The following is a 25,809-nucleotide window of genomic DNA, read 5'->3' as shown; positions in this document are numbered from 1 at the left end:
AGTGAAGAAAATGAACTATATGCATCAGGAAGCAGCACCAATCCCCAGGGAATGGACTGTGTGAGACACAAAGAAGGAACAAAAGAGATTATTAAGGTTGTCCTCTAACCTGCCCAGTAAAGAATGGCAACACTAACCTAAAATGCTAAGAGAGGCCACCAGCCTGGGAGACAGTAATTGGGAAAATACCACAGCAAAGCCATCCTAAATGGCTGTGTCTTGAGACCCTAGTTAGAGAAGCACAAGAGGTGCTTGTGCCAAAATTTAGGAAAATATTCTGGGAAGCATCACTACATGCTGTGCCAGTCTCTATACACTTCCATAGTCACTGGATGTTGCTAGTGGTCGGATCCCAGGCTAGCTGGACCCTTAGTCTGATCTGGCACAGCTGCTCTCAGGCATGAGGGACTCCTGATTTAGCGCTCAGCAACAGCCAGGATCTTGCTCACAGCGCTGCAGAAGAGCCAGTCTGTCAGAGTATGCAGAATGTAGGAAATTCAGCACTTCAAGCAATAAAGCAGGAGAAGGGGTAAAAAAAAACCCTATAGGCTTCCTTCCCCTTGCAAGAATGAGCTATGTAAAGAAACCTGCCAGAAGGAGTGAAAATCAAATACGGAGACAAAATATTTGCAGATGACGGGGAGATACCATCTAGCCAGAATGGATGTATGCCACCTAACAAAAGAGGCTCAATGAAATACCCTGTTCAGTCCCCAGAAGGATCATTTAGCAGCAAAGAAAGCTATCGAAAATACAAATGATTAAAGTAACTGACATTTAATTTAAAACAAGAAAATGGCAGGCTGCACAAAGCCCAGCAAGTTAAAAACTGCACTTATATAGATGAAAAGCATTTTGGTTCTAATTTCCTTACTGCATAAAAATGTTGGCCAAAATTTAGAGGAGGATAATTTATAGGCAGAGCTCCAAAGGGCTCCAGGAACCACTGGACTGGCATTAAGATGGGATGGGATAACAGAAAAGATTTGCTTGTAAATTTTCTAGTTAAAAGAGAGGGGACAAAGGGCCGGGAAAAGTGGATAAGATTTGTACCAGATCTGTGCTCTTCATGCATAAAGGAGAACAGATGGTGCTCATGATACAACGTGTTTCAGAGTGGTCAAATCTAATGCAGACTGTGAAGAACCGCAAAACTTTGCCTGTTATTTTCCTCAACTTTTATAGAGTTTTTTTTTTTTTTGACGCATTCCCATCAGCACAACTAATTGTCAAAATGGTTTTAGTAGATAAATCACTGAATCTGATCACTGGATTTGATTCAAGTGCAAGTAAGCAACAAAGTACCACACATAGGCCTGATAAAGGCATATTAAAACAGATTCCGCGAAGGAGAACTCTTTATATTTTTTTAAAAAATGGAGAGCTGCTTTGATAACAGATGAATTGCTACTTGAATTGACACAGGGAGCTGCAATAGCTGGAACTGAAAAGGTTGTGCTGCCTGATGGGGAAATTAAGCCCATTTAGCACATGCCTCCTGCCACCTACAATGCAAAGAAAAAAAAAAAAAAAAAAAAGTCACATAACAGCAGTTAATTCTGCCACTAGAAATTTTACAGCCAGGAACCCACCTAACCAGCTCTGCTGCTCCTGACCACGTGCTTCAGATAGAGACAGAAATATTTCTGCAGTGGACTGCAGAAACCAATCATGTCCTCCTGATCTCACTTGGTGGAGGTTGGCCGTTTATAGGGCAATTTCACGTGCTTACTGAGGGTTACAGACGTGTTTTGGTGTTTGGAAGGGCTGGGTGAAGGCGACCAGCCCAAGGCGGGACGTGGTCCGTGGCCCGTGGTCTGTAGGGAATACTGTCTCAGCAGGAGAAACACCTTTCTAGCCCCAAGATTTTGTGGAAGGTCACGTCCTTGGAGCGCAGGCGCCTCATGGGCTCTTGAACAGCAATTCCCTTACACGGCCTCCTCCAGGACCAGGGAGCAGCAGGTCCTCCGCACCGGTGTCCCCGCTGTGCGGAGGGCCCTCAGGCACCGCGACAGCATCTCCCCGGGCAAAACTCGCCTTCACCTCCCCACAACAGGGAGGCGCGAGCCCGCCCGCTTCCTTTTCACCTCGTTTTTTTTCTCAAATAGGAAATAACTAAGTGCCAAAGCAGCGGGCAGGGAAACAACCGCGGCCTCCGCCCGAGGACGCGCCCCAGGGAGGCCGCGACGCGGCGGCCCGGCCCGGCCCCGCGGGGGGCGGCTCGGGGACGGCCCGGGCAGGAGGAGCCGCCGCCGCCCGGCGCAGGCGCAGGCGCAGACAGGGAGGCGGGGGGCGCGCAAGATGGCGGCGCGCGGGGGGCGTGGGCGGAAGCGGCGCGCGGCGGCCGGCGGCGGCCCCAGGTGCGCGGGGGTCGGGCGGGGAGCGGCCCGGGCAGGGCCGGGGCCGGGGCCGGGGGCGGCGCGGGCGGGCGCTGACGCTGCGGCCCCCCGCAGGATGCCGCGGTTCTGCCCGCAGTGCGGGGGCGGCGTGGAGCCGACCTTCAGGTTCTGCCCGGGCTGCGGCGAGAAGCTGCCGCCGCCACCGCAGCAGCAGCAGCAACAGGAGGACGACGAGGAGGCGGCGGCCGAGGCGGCGCCATCGCCCGCGTGGAGCCCCGCGGGCGCTAGTCGGGCTGAGCGGCGGGGCCGGCCCCCGGCCTCGCCTGCGGCCCCTTCCCCGCCTGCCGGGGCCGCGCGCAGCTGCTCCCGCTCGCCGCGGAAGGGCCGGGGCGCCGCGGTGGCGCCGCTGCCGGCGGAGCAGGTGCTGACGGACCGGGGCGGGCAGCGCTGGAGGCTGCTGAAGCTGCTGGAGCGCCGCGGCGCCGGCGCGCTGCTCTACCAAGGTGCCGGGGCCGCGCTCCGGGCGGGCGGGAAGGCGGCGCCGCGCGGGCTGCTCCGCCCGCGGCCCCGGGGGGCGTCGAGGTGGCCGCGGGGTCCCCCGTGTTCACCCCACTCTTCAGCTCTTCCTCCGCTTGCGTTTGGGTTCAAAACGCAAAGGCAGCATTGCCCGCCCGGCACCCCAGGAGCTCCCGCACTGGGGGTGTTGGCAGTGTGTGCTCTGTCCGTGCAGGATTCACACCGCGTTTCAGCTAAATCATCCAGGCCCCTTATTCCTTTCCAGCTCAGGTCTAAGCTTCCAAGGGAAAGATTTGGATGTCATTCGGAAAGCACTATTCCAATATTTTATTTTCCCTTGGCCTGATACTCGGCCCAAGTTTCTTTTTGCTCACTTATCTTCGGGCCCAGCCTTCATTGTGCAACATGTGTCTTAAAAAGCTGCAGTGTTAGAAAAAAGAGGTGGTATCTCAAAACAGCAGAAACCACCTTGTGGATGGGGAACAGCAAACAACTTGTGCACAGCAGCGAGCCCAAAGGGAGAAGAGAGGCTACGCCGAGGCCCCGTCTTGGGGTGCGAATCTCTTTGGAGGAGAAAGGTTGCGTGTAACTCTAGTGTCCCTTGGAGCAGAAGCAGTTTTAGTCCGTCTCTTACAGAGACCCAAGAAACTGCAGTGAGCTGCAGTGGATTCTAAGCAAATGAATCTGAGATACTTTTGAGGTCCTACTAACGATTTGCTCTTTACAAACCGTCTCCAAAGTACCCCTCCTGTGGCCATGCCTCGATGCCACTGTGGTTTGAGCAGAACTGCACTTGAAGCACGTGAAAGGTGCTGTGCTTGTGGAGGGAGGTAAGGCTTGTCCTGTGCTCTGTGCGAAGGTGTGCCCGCCATGGATGCTTTCACAAAAACCAAGAGAAAGAAGCACAGGATAAGTAAAAGCCAGATGCACAAGCTGTGCTTAGTTGTGCTGTGTCTTTTCTTTTCTTCTTTTTTTTTTTTTTTTTTTTTTTTTAGCAATTAAAACTGCCAGTACCTCATCTCTGTGCTCCTGTAACCACATTTATTCCATCCTTTCACAGCACAGTCAGCCTCTGGAGCCTGTCCTCAAAAGCAAAGCTACTCCCTGAAACTTGTGAGTTTTCATGGGTGTGTGTGAGGAAAAGTGTGGCGTGTGCCGTGCCTAGGACCCGACCTGGCTGCCTGCAGGGCTGTCAGTGTTGGAGGAATTAGAAGAAAATGGTGATGCAGAAGCCCCCTCGAGTTTGACTCTGTGTGTTCTCACTGCCTTCATCGCTGCCCGCACATTTTCTTAGAGAAATAAGGGAAAGAACACCAGAGTTGAGATGACTCTACAGCTCAGCTTGGATTTTGTTACATGTTGATTTTTGCTAATAGAGATGCCAAGAAAATATATATATATGAGGATTTTTTTTTTTTAAAAAAAGAAGCACTTTCATCCCAGGTGGTTACCTCTTAGACCCGCTAGGCTGTCTGTAGTTTCCAGAACCAAATCTAGTGGAATAAGGTAGAAATTTTGTTTCACAGATGTAGTATAAAGAGAGTTGAGATACCTGATGTGCTTTCTCCATAGATGACAAGCATGCGTATGTCCTGCTCAAGTCTGAGGGATCGGGATGTGTTAGAATTAGATGGCTCTGCTGAGCTGATGAACCAGCATTGAGAGCCTCTCTGTATTGCCAGAGCATATCCATAAATCCCATGGTGATAAAAGTTCTGAGCCAGCTCCCTAGCTGCTCACCAGCCACTTGGGTTCTCCAGAAAGGGGTTATTTTTGTAATATGTATTCAGCTATTGGAATTCAGCTGACATTTCCAGTAATTCACAAATTGGAGTGAAAAACTGTTTTCTCTTGCTTAGTGGGTGTCTGGGAAAACCAATGAGGACTAATGGTTCTGTGGGGACTCCTGTGTGCCTGTTCTTGCAGGTGTTTGAAAAACTGCTCTTCCGTTTTATCAGAGTCATTTGGGAGGGCGGAGAAAGAAAAGAAGTGACAGTGAGGAGCGACAGCTAAATGCTGCAAAAGTAGAGCCAGTCGGCGGGGAGCTGCAGCTAGTTCTGTTCATAGCACTCGCAACGCCTCTGTCTTGAACTTGGGCGCGATGTGACGTTGGCTCCACAGTCTGCTGGCTGCCTGGGCACCCGCGGGGATCCCAGTGCTGGGGGGTATCGTGTGGCAGACGGCAGCGTTTCGACCCCTGCCTTTGGGGGTTCACATTGCTGGTGGTCTTCATGGCTCACTGGACAAAACCTGTAATAAAAATATATTTTTTTCTCTGCAACACGGTCACTTGTGCTGTTGGGAGGCAGTTGCTCTTCAGCGACCTGGCCAGTTGAGGGTGGGGCTGGTATCAGATCAGACAGGGTGTAAAACTGCAGCCTCCTCCCATGCAGAAGACACTGTCCTAAGTTGGCTTGTAGCATCCCATAGTAAAAGAGCAGTAACATACAAAAAGTTGTATTCTAAGAATTCAGCCCATTCCACAGACGCTCAGGAAGCGTCCCGAATACAGTCTTTCTTGCTTACCTTGTGCTTTCTGACAGTTAAAAGTGGTGCAGCTCCTGGTTGGAACTTGCCAGTTTGTAGGAATAGCGTCATCCATGCTCTAGATAAGGAGCTGGGGACAACCTTCTTGTCAGCTTCAGCATTAGAACTGCTATCTAGGAGATTTTAACCGCCAGAGAACTCCTAAGTAGTAGAGCTCGAGAGGCCTATCTTGTAATAACCACTTCCTAGCCCCGTGCTGATGCTGCAAGTTTGTGGTTGTTAAATGCAACATTAGCCCAGGAGCCTAAAGTCCTGAGCTCTGTTTCCAGCTCTCTTACCTTCTGCTTGATTTGGGGACTTGTTGCTTACTTCTTTAAAATGCACAGTGAAGTGCTTGTAGCAATCCAGCCGAAGTTTCTAGCAAGGAAGCGTGTAGCTTAAAATAACATCCTTCATCTCTGTGCTGCCTCTAGGATGTGAAAGATGGCAAGATCTACAATGAACAGAACTTCTTCCAGCGGGCTGCAAAGAAGGCCACAGGTTGGTGCTCCTGAGAGCGGGGAGAACTGTGCTGCGTGTTAGGAAAATTGGCAGCCTTGGCACATGAGCTGTGAGACTTTCTCAGAAGTCTGGGTTTGAGTAAACTACTTCAATGCTTGGTCCGTGCCAGAGCGTTGAGCAGCTCAGTCAGGTGTCTGCTCTCCCAAGAGGTACTTTTGGACAGCATGACGTTGGCGCTGGAGCACTTGAAGCTCTCTTGCCCTACCTGTGCTCTGTATCTTGGTCTTCTTGGTAGCTGTTGAATCCTGCGGTCCAACTTGTCTTGGTTCCCTGCTCTCAGCTGCTGCCTGGCCTCTAATTCATTGATCCAAAAGCCAGAGTGTGGCAAGCTGGCCGTGCACGTGGGCAAGTGTTGGGGTAGGGTGATGGAGGAATTCCTGTCAAACCCAGAAGACAGACTTCTGGAAAGACCTTAATCAAGTCCTTCCCACCCTTTTGTTTGTAATTTGCTTCCCTCCCTCCCATTCTTGTTTTACTTAGCCCCTTAGCAACCACATGCCCATGCTGGCGTTCCCAGCATCTTTTCTCTCACTGATTCTCGCTCCGTGGTGCTCCAGGCATTGGCGTGTTGATATCCCAAGCATTAGGCCAGTATTTACAGCCAAGCAGTGGTATGAGAAGGGCTCCTGGTTGCGAGCTGCCGCAGGCAGAGGCTGCCTTTGGAGGAAGGCAGCGTGGCTCTGCGCCTGCCCCTCTGCTCAGGAGCTGCGTGGCAGTGTCTGTCTTGTCCTTCCAGTGGAGAAGTGGAAGAAGCTGCATTCTGTGCCCTTGCTGGGTATCCCCGACTGCCTTGGCTTTGGACTGCACGGCGATAACTATCGGTGAGGCACTTTGTGCAAGGCACTGCTGACTTCTTTCCACCATGGCTTGCTTGCTTCCTTGCCCGTCTTTCTGGGCTTTCCCTCTTCATTCTCACTGTGCCTCGCTGTTCCCCGAGCTTGCAGTCTTGTGCCCTGGTCATATCTAATTTCCTAACAAGTGCTTGGACTCTGTCATTCGTTTCCTTTCTCCCCTCATGTCTCATGTTGCTGGTGATGTCCTGCGTTTTGCCGCTTCTCCTCGTGCCGTGGGACTTATCTGCCCTTTGAACTTAACATGAGGGAAGACTCTTATATGTACAACATGGGGTCAGCATGCCTCCTTTCCAGGGAGGTTCTGTTGCCGAAAATGATGGATTTTGTGCCCAGGTGAACTCAGGGTTAAGGGGGATACAGCCCAAGCAGCAGACTGCTTGATGAATGTCTGTTACAGGACTGTCATATTGGGTAGGTTCTGCTAAAAGTCTGTGTCTATTTTAGGTTTCTTGTGTTCCCCGATTTGGGGCGAACCCTTCAGTCCATCCTGGATGATGGTTTAAACCTGCTGAAGGAGAAGGCAGCTTTTCAGATTGCAGTCCGGCTGGTACGTAGAGAACCTCTCCTTCCCAAGAGACTTATTCAGAAAAGACCTGTGTTAATGGCTGTGCTGATCATCAAGGGGGTTGGCTGAGGTCTTTCAAGTAGTGTCCCTTGAGCCTATTAATATGTAACCTCAAGGGAATTTGGAGTAAAGAGCTTGAGAGAAACCCTTAACACTAGAAAACCAGAGGCTGTTGCACGTGGTTCTTGTGAGCTCCTCTCAAGCTCACAGCTGCCAAGAGCAGCTCTGATGGGCTTGCCTCCTCTCTTTACTCCTAGTTAGACTGCCTGGAGTACATTCACGAAAATGAGTATGTGCACGGGGACATCACGGCTGAGAACATCTACGTGAACCCCCTTGACCTCACAGAGGTAGGAATAAAGCCGTGAGCAATCAGCAGTGAAGGTGGGCCTGCCAGGGAGGAGCGATGGTGCCTTGGATGCCACCAGGTATCAGGCATGAGGAGCGCTGACTTCCCCTGAAGGGAAGGTTAGAAGATACCTCTGGAGAAGGCAGAGTAAAAGATACAGTCCTGGGCTTGGCCCCAGGCAGTAGCACTTGGATGTCGGGTGTTGTTGGTGCTTTGTAGGTGACCCTTGCAGGCTATTGCTTTGCATTCCGCTACTGCCCAGGAGGGAAGCACGTGGCTCTGCGTGAAGGCAGTAGGACCCCTCATGAAGGCACATTAGAGTTTATCAGCCTAGATAGCCACAAGGGAGCAGGTGAGTCTCTTGTCTTTGACATCAACTAATAAAGCTTGTCTAGAACTCTTCACTGGGGGGATGCTGTGGGGAACTAGACCAACCCGCTGACGTTTCTGTTACTGCTGATTTTCACACTTGGATCTCTCTTCCTTCTTATCAGGACCATCTCGTCGGAGTGACTTGGAATCTCTGGGCTACTGTCTGCTGAAATGGCTCTGTGGCTTCTTGCCTTGGTCTGATGAGCTGACCAAAATAGAAACTGTGGTGGAGAAGAAGGAAAGGTAGGAAAATTGTAAACTCTTGTGAGAAATGCTTTGATGAAAGCAATGACTGAAGGAAAATTCCTTGGTCATGACATGGTATTGGAATGTGGGTAAATCCATAGCACTGTAAAAGCTGATTCTTGGCAGCAGTTGGCCAGATGGTCTCCAGCTTGAAAGGGTGTTTGAATCCCAATTTCACCTCCATTCAGAACTTGGCCATCTGAATGCAGCCCTTTATTTTTTCATTGTTATGACTGTCAAAGATGAACCGTTCAGGTCCTTGCTTCACTGTTTATGGTCTGACTGTTCCAGGTACAAGCAGGATGTTACCGGCCTTCTCCGACTGTGCTTCAGGCAGAAAGTGATTCCAGGTATGGGCATATTCTCTGTGACTGGGGAACTTGGGAAAAGAGGACAGACTGTATCTGAAACTAGCACCTTCTCTGCTGTGATGCTAGTCAGAAGTGGCTTCCAGTAGTGACAAAGCATAACATAAACTAGTTGGCTAAGCCCTTGGGTGAATGAATCCCCTGTTTCCCTTTGCTCTACAGCAAAACAAGCATTGCTGATGGCTGTTGTCTGTATTCGTGAGCCTTGTTGAAAAGGCAGGGGTTCTGGTGGCTTAAAACCCCCAGGATTTAGGACGTTTTGCTTCATGATACTGGTCTTCAGTTTTGTTTTCTTCCCTGTCCGAGGCAGGTGATCTGTCGACCGGAAAAGTCCCTCTGGCAGCTTGTAAAGGTGACTGAGGTGGCTGTGCTGCCCTCGGCGCTGCTATTGCTTGTTTTGCAGAGGCCCTGCAGAGCTACCTGCAGCAAGCAATGGCACTGGAGTACGAGGAGAGGCCTGACTACGAAGCCCTGCGGCAGTTCTTGAGGAGGCCGCTGGAGAAGATGAGAGCTTCAGCTTATGACTCTCTGGATGTCAGGGTTGTACCCTGAGTAAGTTGAGCTTAGGGTGTAGCGGCTCCGCACGAGCGTGTGGGCAGCGCAGCCGTGCAGCTCTGCTCCCCTTCCTAAGCACGGGGTGCTGCAGGCAGCAGCTATGGGAGCAGAGACCAGGAGCAGGGTGTTCTATAAACTCTCTGTAAATCAAATCAGACTGTAAGATCTTTGATCCTTAGAAAACACAGCCAAGGGCCTGAATTTTCTGCCCTTCCTTTTCAGATACCAGCTTGTAGCTCTGCTGAGCACAGTTGCTGTGTTTCACACGCAAAGGGTAGCCCCCAAACTTGAAAGGCTATTTGAAAGTCTTTGATACATGGAGGCAAATCTACTTCTACTCTAGAGTGCATCAGCTCAAAGTAGTGGGTGAAGTAGCAGGTCCAGGTGCACTGAGCTTAACTCCTCACCTAACTTACTCCTCTTTCTGGGAAAGAGTTGAATCAAGTGATTAATGTTCCTCTTCTGTGCCTTCTATTTTTTTCAGATCAAAAAAGTTTGCACAGGAAAAGAGTTCAGTTCCAAACTTTCTGCACTGTGATGCTTTTTTAGGAGCCACATCTAACTTTTATCTACCTGTTTTAGAAGTGAGAATGGTTTTTATAGGTGACGTTCTCTGACTATAATGTGACTTAACACTGAATCTTGAGCCACTGTTACACCACGTTCCAGCTACTGGGAAGGCACTTCTGCGTGGCAAGTTGGTGCAAACTGCTGGAGAACTGGAATGTAGCCACTGGGAAAGGGCTGAGCTTGGCACAGAGAACTGAAATCAGGGACTTTTTGTAATGATAGAGGCATCATCTTGTTTTATAATAAACTTTGTGGACAAGCACCTTGGTTAGTCAGGGTCCTCAAGCCCTTGCTGTAGTTTTAGGGAGGGCATAAAATGTGAAGGGGAATCATAGAATCATAGAATTAGTAAGGTTGGAAGGGACCTCTAAAGATCATCTAGTCCAACCCTAGAGCACGTGGCACAGGGCTGCATCCAAGCAGGTTTTGAAGATCTCCAGAGAAGGAGACTCCACAAACTCTCTGGGCAGCCTGTTCCAGTGCTCTGTCACCCTCCCTGTTAAGGAAAAAATTCTTAAGTTCCTGTGGAACTTTTGATGCTTCAGTTTCCGGCCGTTTCCTCTAGTTCTGTCGGTGGCCACTACTGAAAAGAGGCCAGCACCATCCTTCTCACTGCCTCCCTTGAGGTATTTCTATACACTGGTCAGGTCCCCTCTCAGTCTTCTCTTTTTCCAGGCTGAACATAGAATCATAGAATCCTTAAGGTTGGAAGGGACCTCTAGAGGTCATCTAGTCCAACCCCCCTGCACACGCAGGGTCACCTAGAGCAGGTGGCACAGGACTGGGCTTTGAAGATCTCCAGAGAGGGAGACTGGACAACTGGGCTTTGAAGATCTCCAGAGAGGGAGACTCCACAACCTCTCTGGGCAGCCTGTTCCAGTGCTCTGCCAGGTCTCACTCGCTGAGTCCCTCCTCATAGGGCAGATGTTCCAGGCCCCTGATCATCCTTGTAGCCCTGCGCTGGACTCTCTCCAGCAGCTCCACATCCCTCTTGTACTGTGGGGCCCAGAACTGGACACAATACTGCAGATGTGGCCTCACCAGGGCTGAGTAGAGGGGCAGGATCACCTCCCTCGACCTGCTGGAGACGCTCTTCTTAATGCAGCCCAGGATCCCATTGGCCTTCTTGGCCACGAGGGCACACTGCTGCCTCATGGTCAACTTGTCATCCACCATGACACCCAGGTCCCTCCCTGCAGAGCTGCTCTCCAGAAGGTCGATCTCCAGCCTGTACTGGTATCTGGGGTTACTCCTCCCCAGGTGCAGGACCTTGCACTTGGCCTTGTTGAATTGCATGAGGTTTCTCACCACCCTGTTGTCCAGGTCCCTCTGGATGGCAGTGCAGCCCTCTGGGGTATCAGATACTCCTCCCAGTTTGATATCATTAGCAATCTTGCTGAGGGAACGCTTTGTGCCTTCATCCAGGTCATTGATGAATAAACTGAACAGGCCTGAACCAAGGCCTGACCCTTGGGGGACCCTGCTAGCTACAGGCCTCCAACTAGACTCTGCACCACTGGTCACCACCCTCTGGGCTCTGCCATCCAGCCCAGTTAATCCACCTTAACTCCCTCCACAGTGTCTCTCGCATTACCCTGCCTTTTAACCCTTACCCACAAGCTCTCAGCTCACCCATCATCCAGCCCCAGGTTGAGCTCCATCTCTTCCAGTTGCTCTCTCACATAAAGAACAACTCCACCACCTCGCCTTCCCAGCCTGTCCTTCCTGAAGAGCACATAGCCCTCCATGACAGCACTCCAGTCGTGTGAGCTGTCCCACCACGTCTCTGTGATTCCAATGAGAGTCACCCCAGGCTTTCTGGTGGATGCTGTCTGTGGTGTAGAGACTCTGGCTACCACACCTGAATTACCACTGATAGAAGAGGCTGTGGGGAGAGCTCTCTTCCTGCGCCGGGAGGAGACTCCCTGCACCCTGCGTGCCCCTCCTGCCTGCATGAACTGCCATACTAACTGCCCCACCCTCCCCTGGCTCCTGCACCACGCTCTCCTTTTAAGGCTTTTAAAGGGTTTTAATGTTTTTAAGGGAAAGAACTTGCCCAGAGCTCTATACCTTGCTTCAGTATTAATTGTGATTCATTGTGATACTGAAGGCCCAACTCAGCCTTCCAGCCCCCCACCTCAAACACCAGTTCTCTAAACCCTAAGTCACGGAAAGTGAATGAACATGATCTACAGCTAACCCAATAGCCCTTAAAATAAGACAGGGAACCATGTATTTGTAAAAAAAAAAAAAAAATTTATAAAAAAGTCACTCCACTGTATCTCAACTGTTGCTGTCTGCCACAGTGCTTTCTAACCAAAGGAAGAGTTGTGCAGTCCAGTTCCAGTGTTAAACTGAGTGACAGCTCCTGGAGGTCTTGTACCTTGATAGACTTGCTACCTGTTCTTAAGGAGGCAGATGTTCTTTTAACAGTTGTAGAAGGAAGCAGTTTTAGCCCAGCTCTGCTAGGCTGAGGTCAGAGTAGATGGTTTCTTCTGTTGTTACCAAGCAGGACCACGTCTGGGCTGTAGCTCTGCTGTCTGTGCAGCTTGGAACAGAGTAGTGAGGCTTAAGTTAGAGCTTTCAACAAATATTACCTGCCCTTAGTGCAGAGCTGCCTCCGCTTCTAGTGTTCAAGTGGTGGTTGTGCTTTCCTTGAGGACACACATTTGAGAAGAGCAAGGAAGACTGTGCAAGACAGGAAATGAAGTCAAGGCACTGGCTGGAGCAGGCAGTTTAACCTCTCGTCCAGCATCTAACAGTTCACAGAGCTCATGTTACTGCTTGCTCAGGCAGTGAAGCTTTAAGGCACAGAAGGGCAGTTTTTCAGGTGAGGGGAACACATGGCAACTAGGGCCTGAGGCAAATGGGACTAAAACCATGCGAGAGGTAGGTTAAGGAAAAAAAACAAAACAACAACACACACACACACACACACACACACCACAATAGACCTGCAGAGAGCCTTCATATACCTCTTGATTCTATCCATTAAAAAAACCCTTAGATCAGTGCAGCAAGTGGTATATACATGGAAAGCACCAGCTGAGTAAGATAGCACCTGTCAGGAAGAATAAGGTAACAGCCTCAAAAAGGTCTTTCAAGTGGAAGACTTCAAGCATAGAGTGACATCCAGTAACCTGGGAACCAAAGCTGCATCTTTAAAAACCAGGGCCAGGCCTCACAGCAAAGTGAGGGACGTGACAGGTACTTTGCTATCAAGGATTAACTGGTGAGGCATGATAAGGAACTGCAAATTTCATACACAAAGAAGGGTCTTAATTTGCATAGGATCAGGTCATAGGGAATACATTAAAAAGGGCAGCTATCAAGAAAGGAAATGGCCCAGAAGTGAGCTACAGAAGCACAGGATAGGTTTGCAGACCATGATAGGCATAGACAAAGCTGACAGGAGGGGGAACGTGGTGGAGGTATTGACAGTTACTCACTACCACCTTGCATGACTATGCAGAAATACTGTTTCCAGGGACCCTCTAGAAGTAAACAGCCTGAAATCAGAGACCCAAGTTCACCCTTTCTTCGCTGTGTTCTGCAATGTTTTTTCGCTTGACTTGTCTTCTGTCGCACTTGCCCTGGTTGGGCCTAGCACTGACCGACTGTAAATGTGATTTCAAGTAATGAGGCTGGCACGGCCCCTTGTTTGTGGCACTGCCAAGGGACAGCGCTGAGGTAGTTCTGAGAGGTACTCCAAAGCTGCCTTCTACAGAAGATGTAGGACTGGTGCTGTTGACAGAGGAGTAGCCTGAGCTCCCTTCTAGGTTAGGATTTCTTGGGGTGAGATATGCTGGAAGAACACAGCTCTCATGGGACAGCTGAGCCTCGCTCGGTGGCACCGTGTGCTCACACCAGCCTGTGGCTGCGTTATCTTCGTCACTGGAGTCTTGACAGCAGTGGTCAGCTGGATTCACATAGACCACTGTCACATCCAGGATACCACTGGGAGCGGTCACTGCAGGATGGTGAAAGCAAAGGTTAGTGTGACGCAAATCGAAGACAAGACAATGAGCATAGAGTAAGAACCGAAATGAAGACCTTATATAGCCTGAAGGCTATTTATATGTAAAGGGGAGGCGGCACAGCTATCTTTCTCCTTTTTTTAAACGGGGACATTCCCTCTTTGAGGGAATACTGTTGTCCATCAACAGTTTTCACAGTGAAAAGTCAATCACAGTGTTGGAAAACAAGCAGGTAACAGCATTCACTACATCACTGGTCATGGGCAAAAATCCCTGCAGCAGAACCATCCAGTGTAGTGTCAATTAATGCTCTTAATTCAGAGTTTGGTCTTCTGTCACAGCAATACCTGAACACAGTCTCACTCTGAATCTCTAAACACCTACAAAATCCTTCATCATGTTCTGAAACAGTATGATAAGAAGGGATATGTACCTCAAACAACTTAAGACCACTGTAGAAGCAAAGTCTTTTTCCAAAGTGGTCTTCCTCTGCAAGTTACCCAAAGAAATAATTTTAAGGAAAGAGATAGCTACATTATTTTAATTCCCTCATTTGCTTTCTGTAAGGAGAAAGAAACCCTCACCATCTCCATCTTTCTCGCCTTCGCTTTCCTGATCCCCTTCATAACCAGAACAGGAGTCTAAGCTCCAGTCTAGGAAGTTGTCTAGGAGACTTTCTTCCTGGTTGGAGAGCTCAGCTGTTGGTGTAGTCACAAAGCTGCCTCTGTCATCCTGAAAGCTGTCTTCCCTCCTCCTGTAGCACGAGAAAAAAAACAAAATCCAGAAGTCACAGATTGAAAGATAAGTATCCTTTTCCAGCTCTTTTAGAAGGTATTCCAGTTAAGAATCAGAAGATGAAGATCAGAAGAATTGATTATGTTTTAGAACAGAAGTTCAGAACACCAGAGAAGAGGAAAGCCTCATACTAATCTTCCTAGACATTAGCAGTAATGAATTTATACTAGCCTTTTAGTTCTCTTTCCAGAGGGAGAACTAAGGAAAGTCTGAATTTCCACCATATTTGTGTGCATGGGGTTGGGCTCCGGGTCCTCCTGCTTCACACCCAATAACGAACACAGCTGGCTGTAGCTCATCATCTTATAAATAAACAAATAAAAAACAGTCAGTAAAGCAGATCATGCAATTCCCCTTTTCAGAAGGGTCCTGTTTCTCTATCCCCCCCGCCCTAGAAAAATACATCACAGCAAGTTCTTGTGCTCAACTCCACATGTACTCAACTATCCTCAAGTCCCAGCAGATAAGTTTAAAAACCAGTGCTTGATTTCTATGTTCTCTCCTCCCTAAAAATCTAAAGTTAACAGTTACATCGCTCTTACTCTGTTTTGTATATCCTGCCACACAGCTAGTTTTGCTCTGAATGTCAAGCATCACCAAATGAAGAGCAAGAACTCACCTTTTCTTTACCTATTTCTTCATAACGTTCATCTTCAAATCGTTGTTTCACCGCTGTTAGAGACACCTGCCTATAATCCTTTGGGACATCATCGTGGAAACTAGAAAGAAAGAATAAACCCCCAGTCTGAGAATGGATTACATGAAACCATGCTGACGACACCTGCCAACTTGGAAGAGTTGGCTTCCAAACATTCACATGCCCTCCCAAAAGGATTCCAAAGGTTTTACCATTTTTGGTGGAGGCTTAGCACACACGGCAGCAGGTCTTCGAGAGAGAAACCAGTGCACTCAGACAGCTGGCTTGTCCAGGGATGTGCTGGAGAAGAGAGTACACACTATCATTTTGAGAAGCTTGGTAGTTGTGCAATCACACGGATTTTTTAAGATGTGATAAAAACCACAATCATCTACAAACTTATGCCTATAAACAGCTCATTCAAATTTAAAATCAGCTCCATGAATACCATTGTCTGTCAAAGTGAAGTTGAGGCTAGCTATTTTGTCTATGTTGTAGAATTAGTAGCAGAAACCTTCATTCCTATTTAAACACCTTGGTGCTGTACAACACTAACGCTTTTGTTCTTCATAACTGTAATGAGGGAAAAATCAGGTGAACTCCTCTCTGCACTCTCAAGTCTCATACCCAGGCCGCTCACCTTCCCTCCCTCCAAGGAAGGGGGCATCTTGCCAAGGAAGCAGGCAAGAGCGGCTCCCGAGGCAGGAGGCAGTTCCTTACCCTGCTTGTGCAGCACCCTGGCCAGGAGCAGCGCCGCCGCAGCCAGGCGCGCCGGGGAGTACACGCAGAGGCCGGTGTTCAGCAGGGACAGCTCACAGATGAAGCTGCACAGGTGAAGGGTTCTTCTCTCCAGAGAGACTATGTGTGACAACACTTCTACGTAGTCCACGACAGTAGGCATCTAACACAAAGGAGAACAGAAGTTGGCAAAATGATTAAGCACCAAGTATTAACAACACAGCTGTTCCCAGCAGACCCTCTTTTCATTACCTTAAGTTTTTTTGTTTGTTTGTTTTTTTAAATATGACCTCTCAACTTAAGTTTTAATCTCTACACAAAGGGAGATAGTTTTGCATCAGCAGGCTTTTAAGTCTCCACAGCTTATTGAGAACAGTTCCATCAAAAATATTTTAAATGTTATTATAGAGCAGGAAGTGATCCACATTTCACTGCTAACGACAACAGTGCAGTTGTTTCAGCAGTGACCAAAGGGGCCCATCCTCTTTCCAAACTCACCCTTATTTTTCCTTCTAGGGCAGAAATGATTTCGCCCATCATTCTGACAAGGTCTTCATATTTGTATGTGTTGTCCGTTAGCCACACGGCTTCCCGTATCGTCAAGATCTCTTTGCTAACAAAACTGCAATATTAAATATCATTAACAATTGCCCCCACAAGAACCTGAATGCACATGTGTGCACTGATTTCTTGTGAGGGCAAACAAATACATCCAAGATGACCAAAGAGTTAAACAGCTTCATAAAATACTTGCTAAAGTCATGGATCTGGTACAAACCAGGAAAAAAGGAATAGCAGCTCTTTATTTTACATCTAAGCTGAAACCAGATATTGGAACATTTCTAATTCATCACATTTAGAAAACCTCTACTAGGTTAAGATGATTTTTGGATATCAAGAAGATAAAGGAACTAATACAGAAAAATTATATTCCACCACACCATGCTCGTTTATTCCTGTAAAGTGCAGGCATTTGAGTACAAGAGACCAAACTGGGTAACAGCACTGCTGCAGTTGTTTCCTACAGGATTATTCATGCCAATACTGTGTGAAAGACTTTAGTTGATGATGGAAGGCAACTAGATTAGCTGATTGATTTAGACCTCCTCCCTGCAACAGTCTTTTTTTCCCTCCTCATATTCAAATACATGTTAAAGAAATATTTTTTTGCCTGCCATTTGCAGAGATCAGGCAAGTTTGTATGTGACCCCCATTTAAGCAGCAGTCAATGTAAAGGTAAGCCAGGGGGTCTTTCCAGTACTACTATTCACGTGTGGGCAGGAAGCTAAAGTGCACAAGTGAATTTGAGGGATCATAGCAACGGTCCGTGACCATCGGTCACAATCCTTACCGTGTGCAAATAACCATGCAGGCAATGCCCAGAAGCTGGAGTCGAGCTCGGGGTACAGGTCTCAGCTTCAAGTAACGGTCCACACATCCCACTGTCATGTGAAGGCAGAGGCTAGAGAAGTCTTTCATGGTGGCCACTTCTACCAACCAGTCAATCAGGATGTACCTGGACAGGCAAAAGAGAATCTGCCAGGTTAGAAGGTGTTCAGATCTGGGCTGAACCTTCTCCCCATACCAGGCCCTTCTGCACTGAAGGCTTCCAAACCAGGAAATTGCACCAAAAGATTTCAGAAAAGCTTCACATTACATAGAGATAAGGGTTTGCAGCCAGAGGCTTGTTGTTCTGTTAGAATCCAATGGACCTGTTAAGTAGCTTGTGAAATTAATTTAAAAGGAAATAGTCAAGGCATATAAATCAGGAGGCTAAAGCCCACTAATCTAGAAAATGGAAGACTAACTATAGCTGGATTTGAGTTTTTACCTCATTGTTTCATTCATTCCTTTCTGCACAGTGAAGATACTTTGCTTGCTGACAGGCATGGAGGCTTGAAAGATCTGGGATACCAGTTCATTGGAAGATTTCGCTTCTAATCCTGGTTGGTTTCCATTCCCACAAGCTTTAGCTAAAGCTATCTGTAGCAGACAGAATACAGAAGAAAATGCGTTTACCAAACACACGCAATTTTGCAATTCCTGCAATTTTGCTGCTGAAAATGGAAGCAGCTGTCATGAAAAGCAACTTGAAAGAAAGAAATGCCTATTTCCTTGTCTGACTTAAAGGCTGAACAAGGTGCTCATTTTTTGGGGTAGGCCTTTAATTCTAGCAGAAAATGGATCCTTGCTCAGATTGTAGAACACAAATGCAGCATTTTGAGAACAGGGGGAGTTGCAGAGAACACATCCACACATCCCCACACACATTATTTGGTAATTTTGACTCTGTATCTAACAGGAGGAGTCTGTACTCACAAAAGCACGTAAGAGACCAAAGTCCGACAGCTTTCCTGGAAAGTCAGTCTTACCTGTGCTTCCCAGCAGCCCTTTGCTGCATAGTCCCTTAGCTTCCTGAGGCTTTGCAGGTATCTGCCAGGATCTGACATCTAAGGAGAGAAATATAAATGGATTTTAAAAACCCATTACCTTTACAAAGGAAATGGAAGGTTTGCAAATACTCCTTTCCATAGGAAAAACATTGCTGGCGGTTACACTTATTGCAGCAACCAGTCTTCTTCTCATTGTGTGGCCAACTTTAAGAAACTTGCTTCAAGTCTCGTCCGAGGTCTCACAGGAGATGAAGGCCATTCAGGATAGCAATGTATTTATAAAACGGCCACGTGGGCAGTCTCCTTGCTCCCACTCCCAAGTGGGCAACCTGATTACTAGCCAGTGGTGACTTTGCTTTCACCACGCTTGGCATAAAGCTTCTGCTTACTCCTGAGCTACAACTGCTCATGGACTCGCTTATTTTAAACACGAAGGCAAATATTAAGACTCATTTCTGAGAGTTCTTAGTGCTCTCCTTGTTTATGAGGCAGGGAACCTAAAAGAAAGAGCAACGCCTTTCTGCAGTTGTTTATCACACATGGAGGTCCAGACATTACAGTAGAAAGTGTTGTTTTGAGACCAATAGACAATTACTTACAGCAGCCTTTTTGTTGCTTTCCCAAAGGAGGTAGGAGCTGTTTAAACAACCCTGCTTTGAAGATTCTTCAAACATTTCAAGGGATTCTTTTCTTTTTTCTTCATCCTAAGGGGAGAGGAGGAAAAACAAAACAAAATAAACAAACAAACCCACATGATGATATTTATTTTGTCCAGCTGACTGGATGCCAGACCTCAGAATTTCAGCAGTTGCAGAACAGCACCACACTAAGAGCTACAGTACAGTAGCTAGGAACTGCAAGCCCCTTCCAGACTATACAAGGTGCTACCAGGTTCATGAATTAGTTGGTAATTTTCCTCAGCTAGTTGCAAGCTATTTGGGTTGCTCACCACTGAAGGCCATTTATTTTGATGAACATGAAGGCTATAAGCCTTCTTTTGAGGCCTGACCACAGTACTAGCCCACAATAGGCCAAAATTAATTTTAGTTCTTGTAAACGGAAGAAACTGAGTTGCTAACATTTCTTTGAAAAAGTATGTATCATATACTCTTCAGCACAGAAATTCCTAAGCCACTCGAGCAACACAAGAACATTTGTTTAACTTCTAATCAAACAGAATTAGCACTACCAGAAAAAGTCATTTTCAGAATTGCCAGAGACAACAAATCAGAAACATTGCTCACCTCAAACAGATTTAAGACCTTAGCCAGGCAGTGGAGGATAGATCCTTTTTGAACCTGAAAAAGGAAACAAAACATAAAAATAAAGCTTCATTAAGGAGAAACAAGGAATACTTTTTAAAAACAACCAATTCCTCAGTATACTTCTTTGCCTTTCATTGTTCCGCCTCCTTACTTTCCTCGACATTTTGTCATCTTTGAGATAAAACAGAATCTCAGTACAGGTCTTTGGCACTCACAACATACCGAGCGTAGCCTGGCTGCAAACCCATTAAAACAACTGATTCGTGGCGATTTAAGCATTTAGGGCACAAGAGCTCCACGGCAGACAGGAATATTTTTTCCAGAAGAATTTGGAGAAGCTGCTGCACTATTTTGAAGTCAAGAGCAGAAGAAGCCTTACCTTATCCAGCTGACATTCCGCTTTGAGACTTTCATAGACCACAGCTTTGCAACAGCTTCCACTGAGGGACCAGGGAGGACGGATGAAGAGCCAGACGAACGGGGCGGCGCGCATGTTCAGGCGCTCCGTCAGGCTGAAGAAATGCGACGCCTTCAACCCGTTCACTTCTGCGCGACCCTCGTCGGAGATGGACACTGAGAAATTGGTCAGGCCAAACAGTCAGTCACCACAAACCATGAGATGCCATCAGGAAAAGGCTGAACAGGGAATTCCCTTCAGAGCTTTAGACTCAAGGAGATGACAACATAAGAAAGGTTTTGCTACAGTCAATGCACAGCCTGAGAGCAACAGGCAAATATCAATACCCCGAGCAATGTTAATCCCTATGAGCACACCAACAAAACGGCCTGCAAGGCACCTGTCTTGCCAAAACCCTCAGCAAGAGGAGTCCTCCCATCAGCATTAATCCCTTCGGCCACATTTAACTCTAACAAACTAGGCGGCTGCTCAAGTCTGATCAGAAGTTTTCCAAGCATAACTTGAAAATGTGAGTACATAAGCTCATTAACTAATTGTGTATTTTTAGTACACACACACTTTTGCAGCATAACAACATTTAACAGGATTAACAAAAGGTTAGGGCCAATGCCAAAATTTGACTGAAAGATAAAAGCAAAGAGGAAGGCTCATCACACACTGAAAAAGGCTGAAACACTGAAAATCGACTGCACTTTTTTCTCTAGAAGCTGGGTACACAGGCATCAGTGCTCAAGGCACAGGAGAAAACTTTGCAGGCAGCCAATAAAAAAAGCCAACTTTTTGCCTCAACAATTGATCTACAGCTAAAAATAAGCCTTGAATTCATCCACCCTTCCACCTTCCCCCAGAGCCCAAGCACTTGCATACTTACAGCCTTCGTTGTACAAGTATGCTATGCCCAGCTTCACAGCAGCTTCAAAGTTACCCTTTTCAGCAGCCCTAAATTGGGATACAGGGAGGACACGTCAGGTTTAAGTCAATAAGTACTCTTAGACCCTCATCCTTACGCTAGTTACGACAGTACAAGCCAGGCTGGGATTTTGATGCAGCGTAACAAACACCCTCCATCCAAACCCACCCGCACGTGTGCGTCTGCCATGGAAGCTGCAGCAAGAAAACCCAGGGCACAATTTATACCCAGCTCTTGGATTTGCCCATTTCCAGAACAATTTGACAACTCTACAGGAACCATTTTCCAATCCCATGCAATGTCCCCAGTGACAGAATGTGGTCGTTTTGGTATTTGCACTCAGGCTGATCTTTTAGAAAGATTAAACATGCGTCATAGCAGAGATAACAATAAGAAGCAACGCAATTGGCATGACATTAAAAGTGACCCCTACTCTTCGAAACAGAGACAAACACACACTCTCCTTCGCTTTTAACCAGATTATTATCTACAGAAACTCCACTCTTAATATTGATGTTTACCAATTTTTCATTAGGTAAAAATTTTTATTCACAGGAAGTGGCTAAATAAACTAAGACTTAGAAATATAGTTATATTCCAGATATGCATAGATTTTCATATGGAAATAGGCTCCAAGAGCATCAATAACACAGGTTTTAGTTAATAAACTACATTCCACCATAAGATGTTACCACATTTCAAGAGAAATTACACTTTGGTAGATACAACAGGCTGTGCTCCAGTTAAAAAGACAACAGTTCCCATGTGCATGAGACATGAACTCAACAAGCCCTCATCACAGCAAGCAAAGACTTCTCCAACTAAGAAAAGACAGTCAGATCCCCCACACAGAGTAGAAAGTGACTCACATTGGATACCTAGCTTGACACATCCTCCTCTACCACCATGGACACAGAGTGATTCTTAAAGTCTTACCTTTCAAACATCTTCAGATTGTTGGGAGAAGGCCATATTTCTTGGAAGCTCGCACAGGCCCAAACACTAGCATGATTATCCACAAGGTATCTGAGATGTGAGTGTACCTGTGCAAAGCAATTACACAAATAAGGGATCAACAGAATCAGTTGTTTTGTTGATCAGTTCTTCAGCAGTCTAATTTTATACAGGGAGTGTGTTAACCGCAAGTAAATTACTGTTGTTTTTCTGCCCAACCTTGACTAAGGCAAGAGCTGCCAAATTGAATTATACTTCTCATGTAAGTGACCTGGCAGAAGAACTTGCACAGCAAACCTCCAGAGAACACTCCAATACGGCTGCTTATCTTCTTAAACTCAAGGCGAGATACAAAAACTGATATGAGGAGCCAGCTTTTCCCATATCCCATCCTGGCACCTTTGGCCAGCCCTAAACTGCTGTGTATTACAGGGGAGAAGCTGTTGGAGGACTCACAGCTCTGACTGAGAGGATGTCCTCAGCAGGAAGGCCTTTCAGAACATGGAACAGAACATCTTCCGGCAGACTCAGCAACGTCAGGACTCGGGGCCGTTTTCTTACCCTTCGCTTTGAAGGGAAAGAAAAGCACCTGGAGCATCGACAGTGAATTACTGGAAAAGGAAAAAAAAAAAAAAAATCTCAGTTAGCCCTGAAACAACATGAGGAAAATAAGATGCCATAGAGTATACATGTACATAAGCACGTAGATGGATGGCATTACTGTACTTATTCTACTACAGCATAGGACACCACTTACTCAGAGTTCAAAGATAAATACATTTAGCAGGAAGTGAATGATTTAGTAGTTTTAGCTATGAGAAAGCGAATTTTATTTTAATGAAGCCAAGAGGCTCAGAAGGGATGACTTGGGCAATCCAGCTCGCGTCCTCTCCACCAAGCAGAGCCCCTCCAGTAATCCAAGCCCATCCTTTTCATGATTTGGGTTAGACTGACACTTCATTCATCTTGCCACATCCAGATTTTCCCTTCTCAACTGAGGGTAGTCTTTAAAATGTGACCAAAGAGATCAGGAGCCCAGGACTTGCCACAAGTCTTAAGAAACTCAGGGGGTCAAGAGAAAAGCTCATCTTCCTAAGAGGCCACTTGTCTGCCACGGACTCTTATGGAAGATGCCAAACGAGGACATTTTGTGATATTTTAGCACCTCTTGGCATTCGGAAACCAGAGCATTACCTACATCTTCCATACCTGTTGGGGCAGCGTTATGGCACCCTCAATGCATTAGACTACCTAGCATGAGACCAAACTGAGCAAAGCAGGCGAGTTGTTCTCACTGAGGACACACGCCGTGGTAGAAAGCCTGGTTCTTTCCCACCTTATTGGTTGGGCAGAAGGACTCCCTCAGCCTCGCTGTTATTTCATGCTCTGCCTCCTCTCACAGCTCTGTCAAGCAGTGCTGAAATCCTGGGCTGCTACATTTGTAGGAGATGGACATTGGAAGGAGCAGCAACCCACCCAAGGCAGAGCTCTGGAGCGCAGCCCGTGCACGCAAGGGAGGCAGGTCCATGGCCCAGACAGAAGAGGGCAGGCACGAGGGCTCGGGAAACCCCTTCTGAAGCCCAAGTTTCAGCCCCACAAGACTGGGGACCCCGGCAGAGCCTTTGCTAAGGAAGGCTTCTGGCTTGTATTTTTTCAAGTTGGACTTCAAAGCCCTATACAGAAAAGCCTGTATTTGGGAAATGTAATTGATGGCCTTCTAAAACACTTCTCAATGAGGTCAAAGGGAACATACTACTGGGAATGCTGTACGACCTAGTGCAACTCTCTGAGCCTTTTCCTAGAGCTTGGATGGAAGGCTGGAGAAACAAGAAGTTGCATCTGTCTTTGGGGAGAACAGAGCACACTACCAGCTGTAGATGCAATAAGCAGAAAGATGCACCGACCGGCCGGGTCTCCGAGCGTGCCAGACCCATGGAGCTGGGAAGCACCTGGGTTTATGGGCTGCATAGCCAACACGGAGACTATAGGTGATTTGTTCGGAGAAGAGCGGCTGCATCTACCTCAATTCCTTTCTGTGGCTTTTTGGGTCAACAAAGTTGAGTTTAACCTGGCTTTTCAGTGGGATTCTTCGGAAGATCCTGCAGATTCCCATAAGCAACGGCCAGGAAGCCACTGAGCTCGTCTGAGTCTATACACACACTACTGACTGCCTCGGCCTTCGGCTTTAGTGGGACGAGCCACCACACCGAGACATCAGAGCGCTCAGCACCCACCCCCTGCCTCAATAACAGACTTTTACCACAAAAAGCAGCTTTTTGACGGCTGCGGGGAAGACTTCTGCTCTCCTCCGCACCCCCTTCGCATTCCTGGGGCCAAGGGCAGCTCCGCCCCTGGGGGGAAGGAGGGCGGCCGCGTAGGCGCCGACAGCGGCGCGAGCCCCGCGGGGCTCGGCAGCTCTTTGCTCCGCAGGATGGCGGAGCCGCGGGGACCCCCCGGGCCAGGCCCTGCTCACGAGCGGCTGCGGGACCGGGCACCGCGCGGGGCCGCTCCCAGGAGGAGGGAGAAGCGGGGCGGCGGCGCCCCGAGCGGGGGGAAGCCGCTCTAGGGCCGGTGGTCCCGGGCAGAGCCCCCGCGGACCGGGCCGCACCGCACCGCCCCCCTCACCCGCCGCCGCCGCCGTTCGAATTTCCGCGCGCGTCGCGCGTGGCGGAGCGGCCCCGCCGAGGAGCCCCAGGGCGCCCGCCGAGCCGCGGCAGCCCGAGCAGGGAGCCCGGCGCCCCCGGGGAGCGGCGCCGCCGCCGCGCGCACTCACCGCCCGCCTTCATCCCCGCGCGTCCCGAGCACCGAGCGGCTCCCGCGGCCGCCGCGCCCCAAGAGCCGCCTCCGAATGAGGCGGCCGCGCGGGGCGGCCCCGGGCGCCGCCGGCGGGGGCAGAGGCCCCGCCCTCTGCCCGCCCCCCGCCGCCAGGCCCCGCCCCCTGCGCATCCGCGAGCGCGTCCTGCCCCCGCGGGGCCCCGCCCTCTCCCGCACGCCATTGGTCCCGCGCCTGACGGCACCGCCCACCCGCCTCGCGCACTTTTTTTCAAACCCAGCAGGCACCGCCATTGGTGGGAAGGCCGGCGGGGGGGCGGTGCCTTCCCCGCCCCGCGGGCTCTGATTGGACGCTGAGGATGCGAATTCGAATCGGGGCAGTTGGCGGTTCGGGCGCCGCGGCGCGTGGTGCGCATGCTCGGCGGGCGGGCGGCGGGCAGGGGATAGCGCGTTGCCATGGCAGCCGGCGCCCGTGTCCGGGGGCCGCCTCGGCGCGGCCTGCGCCATGGCCGGGGTGGGGGCAGCCACTCCGCTCCGCTCCGCTGTCCCCTCGGTGCCTCCCGCCCGCTGTTACCTCGTGCCTCAGCACCGTACCGAGTCCTGCCGGCCGCGGCCTCTGCTGGGGTCCTGCCCTGGGAGGGCAAGGCAGAATGCGGAAGACAATTTCCTTCCTTTTGGTAGCCATAACACATGAACCTGGTATTGATCCAAATCCCTTGGGATTCAGATAACCTTAAAAATAAAAATTTAAAGTGATCCGTTTCCTGAGGTGACCTGTGTAAGGCCACGCCAAACTCAGGCAGCCCCTCAGAGTGATCTTGTGCCTTGGCCGGGCAGGGCAGCGGATGCATCTGGGCTTTCCGGAGCGGGAGTCTGTCCTGGTCAATACACGGGCTTTGGGGTAGGGCCTTTCCTCTGTGTCCATTCACAAACCTGTGTGGCATTCGCTGGAAAAAAAATGAGAAACTACCTGAGAAAGTAGCCCCAGCAAAGCAAACGTGAGGAATCACCTCCTCAGAGAGAGGTGAAATGCCTTTTTCTCCTCTCTTCACATCTCTTTGCTCTGGAAATTAAGATTAATACCATAAGAGCCCTTTGCTTGCCTTAAAACTCAACACAGCTGTAACACCTACACTCTGCTGCCAGCCCCACGTTTCTCCTACGTGGC

General features: G+C 48.9%; 2 protein-coding genes across 3 annotated transcripts; one reads left to right on the top strand and one right to left on the bottom strand.

Annotated features, from left to right (window-relative positions):
• The first annotated feature begins 2,433 nt into the window (after positions 1–2,433).
• VRK3 (VRK serine/threonine kinase 3) lies at positions 2,434–10,045 on the top strand. 2 transcript variants are annotated; one of them, XM_088523008.1, is made up of 11 exons: positions 2,434–2,842; positions 3,916–3,968; positions 5,816–5,882; positions 6,640–6,724; positions 7,202–7,304; positions 7,580–7,672; positions 7,891–8,023; positions 8,166–8,286; positions 8,581–8,639; positions 9,061–9,209; positions 9,697–10,045. In XM_088523008.1, exons 1-10 carry the CDS (start codon positions 2,455–2,457, stop codon positions 9,207–9,209), a joined length of 1,251 nt encoding a protein of 416 aa, XP_088379134.1. In that variant the 5' UTR covers positions 2,434–2,454; the 3' UTR covers positions 9,697–10,045. The 2 variants fall into 2 exon arrangements, with proteins under 2 accessions (XP_088379134.1, XP_088379135.1); XM_088523009.1 differs by lacking the exons at positions 9,061–9,209; positions 9,697–10,045 and having other exon boundaries at positions 8,532–8,624.
• A 2,974-nt stretch (positions 10,046–13,019) lies between these two features.
• Positions 13,020–25,148, bottom strand: CCNF (cyclin F). The gene is made up of 17 exons (XM_088523217.1): positions 25,097–25,148; positions 22,326–22,507; positions 21,852–21,958; positions 20,877–20,944; positions 19,967–20,160; positions 19,567–19,620; positions 18,922–19,026; positions 18,302–18,379; positions 17,761–17,912; positions 17,281–17,445; positions 16,428–16,551; positions 15,912–16,092; positions 15,404–15,491; positions 15,174–15,273; positions 14,726–14,856; positions 14,344–14,513; positions 13,020–13,752 (listed from the first exon to the last, which is right to left on the bottom strand). The coding sequence occupies exons 1-17, from the start codon at positions 25,146–25,148 to the stop codon at positions 13,298–13,300; spliced, it is 2,406 nt and encodes an 801-aa protein (XP_088379343.1). The 3' UTR covers positions 13,020–13,297.
• Between the last annotated feature and the right edge of the window lie 661 nt (positions 25,149–25,809).

This window comes from Tinamus guttatus, unplaced genomic scaffold (genome assembly GCF_059628265.1).
Source record: "Tinamus guttatus ecotype Peru unplaced genomic scaffold, ASM5962826v1 Tinamus_guttatus_pri_ptg000172l, whole genome shotgun sequence".
NCBI lineage: Eukaryota > Metazoa > Chordata > Aves > Tinamiformes > Tinamidae > Tinamus > Tinamus guttatus.
This window is presented reverse-complemented; position numbering and strand designations above follow the sequence as displayed.

Bases quoted from the DNA above. Each gene is read 5' to 3' on its own strand.
- CCNF (XM_088523217.1), bottom strand. From the start codon at position 25,148: ATGGCGCAGGCCGCGCCGAGGCGGCCCCCGGACACGGGCGCCGGCTGC. The intron at 22,508-25,096 runs GCAACGCGCTAT...GGGCTAACTGAG, and splicing joins CACGGGCGCCGGCTGCCATG to ATTTTTTTTTTTTTTTTCCT. The intron at 21,959-22,325 runs GTGAGTCCTCCA...TGCTTTGCACAG, and splicing joins ACATCCTCTCAGTCAGAGCT to GTACACTCACATCTCAGATA.
- VRK3 (XM_088523008.1), top strand. From the start codon at position 2,455: ATGCCGCGGTTCTGCCCGCAGTGCGGGGGCGGCGTGGAGCCGACCTTC. The intron at 3,969-5,815 runs GTGAGTTTTCAT...TGCTGCCTCTAG, and splicing joins AAAGCTACTCCCTGAAACTT to GATGTGAAAGATGGCAAGAT. The intron at 7,305-7,579 runs GTACGTAGAGAA...CTTTACTCCTAG, and splicing joins TTCAGATTGCAGTCCGGCTG to TTAGACTGCCTGGAGTACAT.